This window comes from Salmo salar, chromosome ssa14 (genome assembly GCF_905237065.1).
Source record: "Salmo salar chromosome ssa14, Ssal_v3.1, whole genome shotgun sequence".
Classification (NCBI taxonomy): domain Eukaryota; kingdom Metazoa; phylum Chordata; class Actinopteri; order Salmoniformes; family Salmonidae; genus Salmo; species Salmo salar.
Window position 1 is genome coordinate 58,707,058 of NC_059455.1, and position 14,211 is coordinate 58,721,268.

General features: G+C 45.8%; 1 protein-coding gene across 1 annotated transcript in view; it reads right to left on the reverse strand.

Annotated features, from left to right (window-relative positions):
• LOC106570077 (sodium bicarbonate cotransporter 3) overlaps positions 1-14,211 on the reverse strand; it is a 50,441-nt gene that overhangs the window by 24,001 nt on the left and 12,229 nt on the right. The window contains 6 exon segments of the mRNA XM_014142041.2: positions 2,806-2,938; positions 2,940-2,995; positions 3,295-3,455; positions 4,239-4,377; positions 7,420-7,566; positions 10,236-10,317. Coding sequence (XP_013997516.2) covers positions 2,806-2,938; positions 2,940-2,995; positions 3,295-3,455; positions 4,239-4,377; positions 7,420-7,566; positions 10,236-10,317 — 718 coding nt within the window.

Sequence of the window (14,211 nt, forward strand, 5' to 3'; positions counted from 1 at the left end):
AGCTTCAAGTTCCTTGGTGTCCACATCACCAACAAACTAACATGGTCCAAGCACACCAAGACAGTCGTGAAGAGGGCACGACAAAACCTATATTCCCTCAGGATACTGAAAAGATTTGGCATGGGTCCTCAGATCCTCAAAAGGTTCTACAGCTGCACCATCGAGAGCATCTTGACTGGTTGCATCACTGCCTGGTATGGCAACTGCTCGGCCTCCGACCGCAAGGCACTTCAGAGGGTAGTGTGTACGGCCCAGTACGTCACTGCCATCCAGGTGCTAGAACGATGCTAGAACGAGGAGCGGAACCGGAACGACGAGTTCCACCCTCTCTCTTTGCAAGTCACGGGCCGAATTTTCCCTTACCTACGAGATCGTGACTTGTCCAATGACGAAAAACCCCAACACCAGAACTACATGCTCCCTGCTATCCCACACATCCCATTCCTTCCCAACAGATTCTAAGGTACCAATTATGTTTCCGGAGATCTGTCCATTAGAGATTACATAGCAGGTAAATGTCAACTGGAACGCCAAAATGCACGGTCAGCCCAGTGACTGAGGAGATCCACTGGCTCGACATGTTTTTACTGGCCCATTGTTAATGTCGGACCCTGCAGAACTATGGTATGGTAAATGATGAAACACATTCTCGAGAAGAGCCATGCACACACACTGACCAGAGAGAAGTGGAGGGACCAAGCCAAGCAAGGTGGGGTTAGTGTGGAAGGGCCGGATGAAGAAAGGTGGAGATAGACAGAGAGAGAGAAAGGATCGTGAACAATAAACAGCCTAGGAATGGAGCGAGATGTGAGAGAAAAGGAGAGAGTGCAGAACAATGTATTTGATAAGACTAAACTAGAGAAACACAGACAGAGAGGTGTGCAAGAAAAAAACAAGGTAGAGGGAAACATTGTGAGGTCTTGTTGAGTTAATAGAGGAGGGGTATAAAAAGTGAACCTTGCTGGGGGTTTGTCATGGATTTGTAGTCGGGTAGGGAAGGAGGGCACAGCCAGCATGCTGGTGCTAGTGTTCTCTGTTCAAGCCGTGACTCACACTGGCAGGCTACACAGATATTTGCCTTCTAAGGGCAGCTGCTGGAGCCCTTTAGTCTGCAGCGACGGATGCCGATTGGTATACGCCTCCTTATCCTTTGTAATGGTGGTGGGTGGCGACTCGTCGTCCTCAGGCGGTGACACCACCACCTCCGGGATGGCCTGGGGGACCGGGGCGGGTCCAGGGGCGCGGGGAGGGTCTGGGGAGCGGCGGGGAGTAGGGGGGGTGTTCTGGGGGGTGGTGAGGGGCGAGGGTCCGGGGGAGGACCCCCCAGCGGAGGTGGAGGAGGAGGAGTTAGGCAGGAGGAGGTTGAGGAGGACGGAGACCCGGGACTCTCGCCTGTGGGACAGGTTGGAGACGGAGGCCCCCGGCTTCAGGGAGTGGCGGGAGGCAGAGAGGCCCTCCCCTGGAGCGGCGGGAAGACACAACAACAAAGAAGGGAAAAGAGGGAGAGAAGAACGGGAGGAGGGAGGAAAAAGGGGGAGGATGGTAAAAGGAGGAACATATGAGGGAGAATGTCATCAGAGAGGTGGTTTTAAGGGTGCATTCTCTGGGGGCAGAGAGAGAAGGTGGTGGGAGCTTGGGAGGAGTGTGGTTAGAGAGAGACAGAGGCGTCGAGAGGTTCTTGCAGGGGAAAGGTGAGAGAGGGGAGGTGTCCACAACAGACCAATAGGCTTGTCCACTCACCAATCACACAGTGACAGACTGAGGGGGAGCATTTTGGGTAGAGAGATGCTTGCAAGCAGGAGAAGAGGTGTGGGTTGGTTAGCATAGTGTCAGGGTACAGTATATTGTGCATACAAATACAGAACCACACACAAACCAGACATACTTCATATCTGTCCAAGCTGTGCAATAACTTACTATGATTGTGTAGCACATTAATATATGACATTTCACACGTATTTTATACCCAGGCAACATTGCATTCAATGCATTCAATAGAACAAAATGTGACAGTAGGACAGAGACCAGAGACCATTAGAACTGTAGCACGAGCTCGTTATTTCAGTCACATAAAACAGTCACACACCATACTCATCGTTCACATCACACCCTGAGGTCATGCTCAGCAAACGAAACATATCGAACTGCAAGAAGAGCATCAGCCCAACCATTCCAACATAGAGTAGAAGCCATTGTTAATTCCTGAGGCCAAACCCTGAGCCAGGCCAGCCACACGCACCATCCGCACCCAGATGTATCTTTTACGGTGGGGGGGGGGCAGTAGTAGTTGTCTCTATGAGGCTTATGACCTCATTGTAGCGTCTACTCACTTCATTACTTTGACACCTCCTGAACTGCCATGGTGGATTTGGTCTTGTGTGGCTCAGTTGGTAAAGACCATGGCGCCTAGCAACGCCAGGGTCGTGGGTTCAAATCCCGCTGGGGCCACACATACTAAAATGTATGTACTCACTGTACTGTAAGTCACTTTGAATAAAAGTGCCGGCTAAACGGCATAGATCACATACATGATTGTTGTGGTCATAGCATCTCCCACATACACTCTTAGGAAAAAGCGTTCCAAAAGAGGGTTCTACATGGACCCCAAAAGGGTTCTACCTGGAACCAAAAGGGTTCTCCTATGGGGACAGCCGAAGAAGCCTTTTGGAAAGCTTTTTCCTAAGAGTATCTGGGAGATGCTGTCACCTTTCCCTTTTTTGGAATACCAAGGATTGCAAAGATTATCTGAACCCCTCGAGGCTTGAGGAAAAAGAAACGGACTGTGCGTGGTGCAGGGGATCTCACCGTGTCTCTCAAGCAACAACGGGTCTGAATGTTTCTTGCCTATGTCTGCGATTGAGCGGACCAGCGGGATGCGGTTGCTGAGTTTCCTCTCGTTCTGGTGGTGGTGTCTTTTCAACATGGCCTCACGCACCTTTCTGACACAGCTCCTCCTGCAGCTGGCCTGACGCCACCATGCTGTCAATCAGCATGTCTGGACACACACATGTAAATACACACACACGTATGCATTGTATTGCCTTGTATTGTTGTTCATTTGGAGGTTTACACCACTGGTACACACACACACACACACACACACTTGCAAATGAGCTTGCACGCACACACACGCGCACACACACACACATATGAATTCAGTTTCACCTTATTGAACCCACTTTTCATTATTGCCTTGTTTATCGTTTGCACACACAAATCGAAATAATCAAATAGCGTGCGCATGAGCGTACGCACACGCACACATACACACAAACTCTTCTGATAGGAATGTACCTGCGATCTCCTCGATACAGGTGGCCCTCATGTCTAGCATGACGGTTCCGTTGAGGATGCAGCTCCTCAGCTCAAACAGGCTGTGTAGAGACAGGGTGGCCACGTAGGGCTTGCTCCAACGCTCCCCTCCATCTTCCACGTCCTCCTCAAACTTCAGCCACCTAAACACGCACGCGCACAGACACAAGACAAGCACACACAATAAAAAAAAATATCTAAATCAAATTTCCCCAATGCTGACTAAGAACAGCTCGACCAGAGGTTAAGACCAGGCCTGAACGTACTAGACAATTTGCATTCCCTTGACTGGTTCACTTTTGAGAGGTAATGGAAAAAGTTTGATAATGTTTTTCCGGCTTTTACCTCCTGTCAGACTGAAACCAGTTTCAACCAGTTTTTTTAAGAGAGGTAAATTGCTGTGTATTTGCGTCTGAGCCGTGAGCGTAGGCTGACATTGTCTGGGATGGTGATATTGCCATGGCTATGGAGGATGACTAAGATAGATTGACTCACAGCCAGACTTGTAGGCAGTAGAGCTCTGTCAATCTTACCCATTACTCATGATAACACATTCCCACTCACACACAAGACACGTCACTATCTCATAGTTCTCTGTTCCCCAGCCCCCGCAAGACAATTTCAAGAGGGTTATAAAAGGCCACAGTTTACCAGCCTACAGTTTTGGCCATTAAAAAGTTGGTTTCCCTGAATATTTACCACAGTCAAGAAGACGACTTCAAAATTCTCAAGATGCAAAGTTAAACTCATCGACGTTTCATGGAAAACCGGCGGTAGCAATAAAGTGCCACTGAATTTAGACCTGAATGAACAAAGAACGACATGATGAAGTCACATGGACCCCGGAGTGTGGAGGCTGGACCCTGGAGTGTGGAGGCTGGACCCTGGAGTGTGGAGGCTGGACCCTGAGCTGGGCTGTGAACTACCTGGCTGTCTCCTTCCACTCGGTGGCGCTCCCGTCCCTGAAGGACAGCTCGTCCAGCTCGGTGAACAGGTCGTGGGGGACGTGCTCCACGTCGTCATCTTCCGTACCCAGGATGAACTGCACCCGCTGGGAGGGCGTGTCTAGAGGGGGAGGGGAGAGAGAGAAGACAAGAGATATAGAGACGAGGACTGGAGGAGAGTGTGGGAGGAGCAGGATCCAACGCTTAGCTTCTGAATGAACTGCTGTGAATTCCCGTAGACGTAGATGTAGACACACACACACACACACACACACACACACACACACACTCTCCCCCTCCATCAGTGTCACTGCTTGCTCCTGGAGGCCTGGGTTTGCCTTTAAGAGTGACGTTCCATTCACAGCATGCACACTCTCTCTAAACGAACGGACAGATAGATAGATAGGTCTCCATGTTTCTGCCTCTATTTGAAGAGCTCAGCCAAACACTCACAGATGCCTTAGAGACTTTGCCAGGTACCCTGGCTACTACAGGTTTCTGTTTCTGCCTCTGGGAAGCATGACACAACACAGTATTTAAATTGACAATAATAATCCAAATGTTATTTGGGAGAATGCTTGAGGGTAGCAGCTGGGGTGGGAGTTGTTTTGAGTTGACTGACGTGATTCCAATACGTTATGATTATGTCTAGTGCTACACAACTGACTGATCCAAATTAGCCCATGGTAGCCTACTACAGAAACACATTATTTACATAAGTATGTTGATATGAGACTAGAAATTGAGCTTAGGTACATCCTGTTTCCATTGATCATCCTTGAGAGGTTTCTACAACTTGATTGGAGTCCACCTGTGGTAAATTCAATTGGTTGGACATGATTTGGAAAGGCACACACCTGTCTATATAAGGTCCCACAGTTGACAGTGCATGTCAGAGCAAAAACCAGGCCATGAGGTCAAAGGAATTGTCCGTAGAGTTCCGAGACAGGATTGAGTTGAGGCACAGATCTGGGGAAGGGTACCAATAAATGTCTGCAGCATTGAAGGTCCCCAAGAACACAGTGGCCTCCATCATTCTTAAATGGAAGAAGTTTGGAACTGTCATGTCTATTTCCGCTCCCCCTCTCCGGCGCTCGACATCGCCAGTTTATTCATTATTACGCACACCTGCCACCATCGTTACGCGCACCTGTGCCCCATGAGACTCACCTGGACTCCACCACCTTCCTGATTACCTTCCCTATACCTGTCACTCCCTTTGGTTCCTTCGCCAGGCGTTATTGACTCTGTTCCTGTGTTTTATGTTGGTACACTACTCATTTTTCTTGTTTTATTTATTATTAAATTCACTCCCTGTACTTGCTTCCTGACTCCTAGCTTGCACGTTAAAGAATAACGCCTCACCAAAGGTATGCAACCGGGATGTTTTTTTATTTTTTATTGGTGACATCGGGTCTAAGTGCAGCTGCCGAAGCAACCGGGGATGCCTCAGCCGGCTCGTCAGGCTCCCAGGCCTCAGCCGGCTCGTCAGGCTCCCAGGCCTCAGCCGGCTCGTCAGGCTCCCAGGCCTCAGCCGGCTCGTCAGGCTCCCAGGCCTCAGCTGGCTCTACATGTTCCCGCGCCTCAGTTGGCTCTACAGGTTAATGCGCATCAGCAGAAGCAACAGGCCCGCTCCTGGTCCTCGGGACCGTCCCTCTGGTCAGCGTCCTGCGGTTGGAGCCACGTGTCAGGGAGGGGGTACTGTCATGTCTACTCCCGCTCTCCCTCTCCGGCACTCGACGTCACCAGTTTATTCATTATTACGCATACCTGCCACCATCGTTACGCGCACCTGTGCCCCATGAGACTCACCTGGACTCCATCACCTTCCTGATTACCTTCCCTATACCTGTCACTCCCTTTGGTTCCTTCCCCAGGCGTTATTGATTCTGTTCCTGTGTTTTATGTCGGTACGCTACTTGTGTTTCTTGTTTTATTGATTAATAAATTCACTCCCTGTACTTGCTTCCCAACTCGAAGTGTACACGTTACAGGAACCAACAAGACTCTTCCTAGAGCTGGCCGCCCGGCCAAACTGAGCAATCGGGGAGGGCCTTGGACAGGGAGGCGACCAATAACCTGATGGTCAATCTGACAGAGCTCCATAGTTCCTCTGTGGAGATGGGAGAACCTTCCAGGAGGACAACTATCTCTGCAGCACTCCACCAATCAGGTCTTTAAGGTAGAGTGGCTAGACCGAAGCCACTCCTCAGAAAAAATAGGCACATGACAGATCACCTGGAGTTTGCCAAAAGGCACTTAAAGGACTCAGACCATAAGAAACAAGATTCTCCGGTCTGATGAAACCAAGATTGAACTCTTTGACCTGAATGCCAAGTGTCACATCTGGAGGAAACCTGGCACCATCCCTACGGTGAAGCATGGTGGTGGCAGCATCATGCTGTGGGGATGTTTTTCTGTGGCAGGGACTGAGAGACTAGTCAGGACTGAGAGAAAGATGAACAGAGCAAAGTACAGAGAGATCCTTGTTGAAAACCAGCTCCAGAGCGCTCAGGACCTCAGACTGGGGCAAAGGTTGACCTTCCAACAGGACAACAACCCTAAGCACACAGCCTAGGGCCTGAATACTTATGTAAATGTTATATTTCAGTAGTTTTAAAAAAATATATAAATTAGCGACATTTTCTAAAAACCTGTTTTTACTTTGTCATTATGGGGTATTGTGTGTAGACTGATGAGGGAAGAAAACTATTTAACCCATTTTAGAATAAGGCTGTAACGTAACAAAATGTGGATAAAGTCAAGGGGTCTGAATACTTTCCCGAATGCACTGTATGTGCCACCACACATTTATTCAATTGCATGAGGAGATGAACGAGGAACACCACGGAAGGTAGAATAGAAGTTAATTGTGTGTAAAAAAAAAAAAAGACACTACATTAACCTATTAAATTGTTGTCAGCATATATAGTGTCTGACTTCCTTCCTTTTTTTTTTACTAATGCTTTAGTCAGCACTTCTACTAACATTTCTAACAGTCAGCTAATGGGTAAAAATTGTTAACTTATTAAATTGTTGTCAGCATATAAAGTGTCTAACTTTATTAATTTATTACACCGTTTCATATTCCTTTAGTCAGCACCTCTAACTAACATTTCTAACAGTCAGCTTTCTACTGGACTTTAAGGTAGAAGTTGGTTACCATAAGTGGGGTCCTCACGGTCCTCCTCTTCATGGTCCTCCTCCCGCTCCCGCCTCTTGCGGTGGTGTTTGTGGCCTCTGCGATGGTGCCTGCGTTTGCTCTCCCGGCCCAGGGGCACATGGACCCCGACGTAGACCGCCCTGTGGCCTAAGACAAACCAGACCAGACCAGAGAGAGATTGACAGATTAGCTGGTTTCCATTTTCTGTGAATAACCTACTTAGATAGGGAAGGAAAAGACCATCACTTTTTTCACATGTTTATTTTTGTTGTTACTTTTTTCCACAATCCCTCATTATAGTTTTTGTTCCACTGGATTGTTAGATTGTTGCTCTGAAATGGAAATGTCCTAGTTTCTGTGCCAATAGTCACTTTGGAGGATGAGTCATTGCACTTTGAATTGTGAGATACTCTCAAGTTAGGGAATAATGAAAATAAGACATGAGGGGAGAAGAGAAAGGAAAGGATAAGAGAAAGACATGAGTCTATCAGATGAATATACAAAGAGAAAGAGATGAAGGGAAGGAGCCATAGTGTTTTAGCGGGATACAGAGACGGAAAATACAAGAACAGAACGGGGGGAGAGGGAAAAGATAATGGAGAGAGAGAGACACACGACAGATACAGCGAGGGAGGAATCGGAGATACACGTGGCAATGATGTTGTTGCTAGCAGCATTCTCCAGACGTGAGCCTCATTTGACACTTCCTTTAACCCTCGAGTCTAAGTAGCCTTACTGCTATTAGCCCATAGAAACGCATTGAATAACAGATTCATACATGGAAAAATTGAAAAAAATATCAAAAGGAAGTTTCTTTTGAAGTGTGGGAGATATAGAAGAAAAATACTTTTGACACATATTTAAACCCTTTTTTAGGCACTAAACTACTTCAATATACACTGAGTGTACAAAACATTAACAACACCTTCCTTTTATTGAGTTGCCATCAGAACAGCCTCAATTCATCAAGGCATGGACTCTACAAGGTGTCGAAAGAGCTCCACATGGATGCTGGCCCACGTTGTGTCAAGTTGTCTGGATGTCCTTTGGGTTGTGGACCATTCTTGATACACACAGGAAACTTTTGAGCGTGAAAAACCCAGCAGCATTGCAGTTCTTGACACAAGCTGGTATGTCTACCATACCCTGTTCAAAGGCACTTAAGTCTTGCCCATTCACCCTCTGAACGGCACACATACACAAGCCATGTCTCAATTGTGTCAAGGCTTAAACATCTTTCTTTAACCTGTCTCTCCCCTTCATCTAGACTGATTGAAGTGGATGTGACATCAATGGGGAATCATAGCTTTCACCTGGATTCACCTGGTCAGTCTATGTCATGTTCTTAATGTTTTGTACACTTAGTGTATACGTCCATTCATTTTTTTAAACTGGTTTCGGGCTACCTTCAGACGAGTCCTGTGAAGCTTGTGGGGGTCGTAGAGCAAAACCACCGAGATGTAAGTGTTTCCATAGACATGTCATAATAGTTTTGTAGGCTAAACCGTTCGGACACTACAGCCGTTTTCGTGAGAAGACCGATTTACGGGATGTTTCATGGTCCGACAAACACGGAAGGTCAATATCGGCGGATGTGGCGGATTGAGACGCAGCTCATGCAAAACATATCTCTAGCTTAAACAGACTTAAGCCGATTTTTAATGCGGATTGTTTTATTATGCTAATGAGATTTGAATCAAAAGGGTTAAAAGCCTCTCCTCTCTCTGCCTCGTTCCCAGGAGATGGACCACAGAGGGTCACTCTCAATCACGGCTGGCTCACTGCCACCTCTGTTTCAAGGCAAACACAGAGTTCTTTTCTAGTAATTAGAGATAATCACAGGTCCTGTTTGAAATCCCCTTGAATGTACAGCTCAGATAGAGAAAGCTAGCTTTGTAACCTAGACAGCCAAGATACTCAGAGGCCATGTGGACAGCTAATCATGTCCTAATCTCCCAATTTGAGGCTAAACAAAGTTAGATAACCAGAGAATGTTTGGGGTAAGGAGACACCACCGTACTGTTATGTACTGTGGTTTTATGTACTGTAGTTTTATGTAGTGTAGTTTTATGTGATATGACACTACAATACCACAGCTGATACTATCCCAGCGGGTAAAACGGGTCGAAATCATCCCATAACCAGTTTCTGGTTGCAATGACATCATTTCAGACGTTTTTTCCCCGCTGGCATGGCATTTCATCCCATTGGAAATCCTTATTTTGTAATTGAAACCTAAGCTCTAGGCTATGTGACATAATTATACATAATTATTTTATATAGCCCTACAGGTGCGTTTAAAAAAAAACCCACAAAGAGTCTCCGGCTGGACTTGAATATAGCTGTACATGACAGATAAGCTCCATTACAGTTACAATATTCCTGCGGGTTCATGTACGCCTGGCTAATGAACATACCCTTCTGGAAAGCTACAGGAGTGGAGAGCCAGGCTGGGGCTGGCTTTAACCTGCCAAGAACTCAGCAACACCTGTTCTTTCTATTCACAGCACGTCTCTAGGCCTATATGTGGACAGGAAGCACCCACACAGAGACAACCAAACAGGCATGTAGACCACAGTAACAAAGGAAAGCACACATACTGTAGCTATACACACACACACACACACACACACACACACTGACTGATACCAAGGTAGGTCGATTCAATATCAATTCAGTCAATTCAGGAAGGAAATTGGACGTGGAATTAACCCCATTCCTGACTGCTACACCACTCCAACACATTCCCTATGCACACAGGAATAGACATACACAACGTTACAGTAAGTGGGTAGGGCTGTACTGTAGGGTCTTACTCTCCAGCTCTTCCGTCTCATAGTTGGTGTGGGTGGTGGAGCTGGTCTTCCCAAGGTCAACGATGGCCTCCTCGTCAAGACCCTGAGAGACAGAGACGGAAAGAGGTGTCAGACCTTTAATGGACCAATAAACTGACAGTTGAAACCAAGACTGAGCCAGAGGCATATAAAAAAAAATGACTTTAGAAGACTGCCAGCGTGGCATAACAGCACATCCAACCAAAAGTCTAGGTTTACCACCGAAATCACCAACAAGATTGATGTCTGCCTGATATTCAAAGAACCACATGTGTAACAGCAGCTTTTGTTGCCTTCGCAGAGAACAAGCTGCTTTGACACACACACACACCATTTCTGTGTGTTTGATTTGATCTCAGGATTCAGGAATATCAGGCGACTATAATATATTGTCTCTGGGAATAGGCATATTTGACAGTATTCCTGCACCTGGGCTAGGAAATGTTAGCCTGATCCCACCGTCCAGAACACTGTGCTCTCGTTTCGTTTCACTTAACTGAATCCGTGTAGCAAAACGGAACACCATACGCTCGTGACATCAGGATGGTCCTACGAAGCTAGGGGAAATGTAGCTTATCGGATAGGATGAATATTTTCCATCCTCTGGAGGAAAGGTAATGGTACTTTATCGCAAGGATGTTTCAGTGAGTCTTCATGGGGAGATACACTAGGGCCCTCAAATTAAAATCAGGACCTCGAAGCCAGTTTCACTGCTTTAAAAAAATAAATGTCCCTCTAATCAGGGACTGATTTAGACTTGGGATACTAGGTGGGTGTAATTAATTAATTATCAGGTAGAACAAGAAAACCAGCAGGCTCCAGAACTTGCAGGGTATGATTTGAATAGCCCTACACTAGTGGATTAGGCCTATATCTGCTTTAAGTATTCTTCATGGACCTGTACTGGTACAGTACAAGCATAATGTAACATAAATCACAGTTTGGCAAGAGTAAGTAAGTAGATGTATCATTTAGCGTAAATGTACTAATGCAGGGATGCAAAAAGCGGCATCCCAGAAATGGGGCAATTTAATAATAAAGTGTATTTGTTAAGGAACAGTTTCAAACATTGACACATTGAATTAGGCCTATCGTTAGTCAGGGCAAGTACCTTTTTTTTTTTTTACCAAATCTCTATTTTGGGATGTAAATTGCATGCTATATAAGTGTTCAGACACTTTTTTATGACTTCACTTGGTTTTGAGAAACTTACCCCACCAGTGATAGACCTCGTAAGGCTCATTCGGCAGTTATTTGGGCACGCAGAAAACATGAACAAAGCTCAAAAACACCCAAATACGTCCTTTCAGAAACGGCAAAGCTTCCAGTATAGTGATGCAGGTCTTTAAATGTTGTACACATGAAATTGTGTCATTCCAAACTATCCGCAATTATAGATTTTATTTTGTTGAACTCGAGCAATACTTTTTAGTGTGTAAGCATGTGCGTCCTTTCAGCAAAAATAGAGATTTTGTAAAAATAAAAAAAAACACTGTCCTTTAAGCTTGCCCGAATTTGCAGCATCAGTCCATTGATGGACTTTGAAGTAATATAATATTAACCAGCACTGTCAGCAATGCTTAGTAACTGGCTTTTAACTTTGGGAGTTACACACATCAGTTCCTAGATGGGCTTTAAAATAATGTCATATTAAACTGAGTCTCAGCGATATGTTGGTACGAGCAGAAACGCAGATATTCAAATGAGCGCGATGTAACACTTTGCTCTCACACAGGCACACAGAATATCTGCGCATGTGCAAGGGTGCGTGTCACGCTGCTACAACCTGATAGCTACAGGACCAAAGCAGTGGACTTAGCCTCATGCTCAAACGGTCTTAGTTGCTGAATTGGACCCGGTATTGCAGTTTACTTCATGCATTGTGAGTCTACCTTTAACCAGCACAGTCAGCAGTGCTCAGCATCTGACTTTGAACTGTGGGAGTTACACCGATCATGATGCATGTTGGGGCTTCAATAATGCAAACTGCACTCTGCCTGTCCAGCTGGCAGTGACGTGGAACAGGCGAGGTTCTGCCTGGCTGGCATTGAGGGTAAAAGCTGATTTATGCTTGATCCAGCTATCCTGTCCGGAGGCTCCATACGGAGGGTGTGATGCAATTGCAGAGCTTCTGTATGCTTGCGGAGTCCAAATCAAGCTCCATATCGCATCGCTGTGCACCTCTCAAATGTTGTAACAAGGGCTATGTATATGGAGGGCTACGTGAATTCCATATAGCTCTGCATTGACATGATTGGTTGTTGGTAGGTGGGGGCGGTACGTCCTGTATAAACACAAACTCACTTCCTTGACAACTTCCTTAACAACAGCTCTGCTCCGTGAAGCGCAATAATTATGAATACCCTGACTTTTGCAGAGGCCGCATCGCCGTAAATGCTGTACAGGCAATACAGACATCGGATTGACCATAAATTGGCTATAAACAGTGGAGGTTCTGCCTGGCTGGCAGTGTAGTGGAACAGGAGCGGTTCTGCCTTATTCTGGACCTAAGCTTGTCGCCTGGCTTCCCACCTTTGGGACAACGACTCCCATTGTTAGTAGGGCAGTTAGGATATTTTTTTCCATGGCAAAAATGTAAACACAAAGCAGACCAAACTCTTTGGTCCATTAAAAACCTGCTGTATGTAAGATATAGTGCGCTACAGCTCGGAAAGGAAATAAATATGACTCTGGATGACAACATAATGATGTTCGTTTCCGACATTAAAAGAAGTTCAATCTGCTTCGTGTTTAGTTGAGTACCACGATACTGGCATCGTCCCAGCCCGAATTGTTAGGGTGGAGACATGAGCATCTCGTCATTATATAAAGATCTCTGGTGCAGTGGAACAGAGGAGGTTCTGTCTGAGGATGAAAGTTCATAGAAAAACTGTTGTAGGCCAGTTACAGTTGAAGTTTACATACACTTAGGTTGGAGTCATTTTCAACCACTCCACAAATTTCTTGTTAACAAACTATAGTTTTCGCAAGTCGGTTAGGACATCCACTTTGTGCATGACACAAGTCATCTTTCCAACAATTGTTTACAGACAGATTATTTCATTTATAATTCACTGTATCACGATTCCAGTGGGTCAGAAGTTGACTGTGCCTATAAACAGCTTGTAAAATTCCAGAAAATTATGTCATGGCTTTAGAAGCTTCTGATAGGCTAATTGACATAATTTGAGTCAATTGGAGGTGTACCTGTGGATGTATTTCAAGGCACACCTTCAAACTCAGTGCCTCTTTGCTTGACATCATGGGAAAATCAAAAGAAATCAGCCAAGACCTCAGAAAAACAAATGTAAACCTCCAGAAGTCTGGTTCATCCTTGGGAACAATTTCCAAACACCTGAAGGTACCACGTTCATCTGTACAAACAATAGTATGCAAGTATAATCACCATGGGACCACGCAGCATGTCATACCGCTCAGGAAGGAGACGCGTTCTGTCTCCTAGAGATGAACGTACTTTGGTGTGAAAAGTGCAAATCAATCCCAGAACAACAGCAAAGGACCTTGTGAAGATGCTGGAGGAAACAGGTACAAAAGTATCTATATCCACAGTAAAACGAGTCCTATATCGACATAACCTGAAAGGCCGCTCAGCAAGGAAGAAGCCACTGCTCCAAAACCGCCATAAAAAAGCCAGACTACGGTTTGCAGCTGCACATGGGGACAAAGATCGTACTTTTTGGAGAAATGTCCTCTGGTCTGATGAAACAAAAATAGAACTGTTTGGCCATAATGACCATCGTTATGTTTGGAGGAAAAAGGGGGAGGCTTGCAAGCCAAAGAACACCATCCCAACCGTGAAGCACGGGGGTGGCAGCATCATGTTGTGGGGATGCTTTGCTGCAGGAGGGACTGGTGCACTTCACAAAATAGATGGCATCATGAGGGAGGAAAATTATGTGGATATATATATTGAAGCAACATCTCAAGACATCAGTCA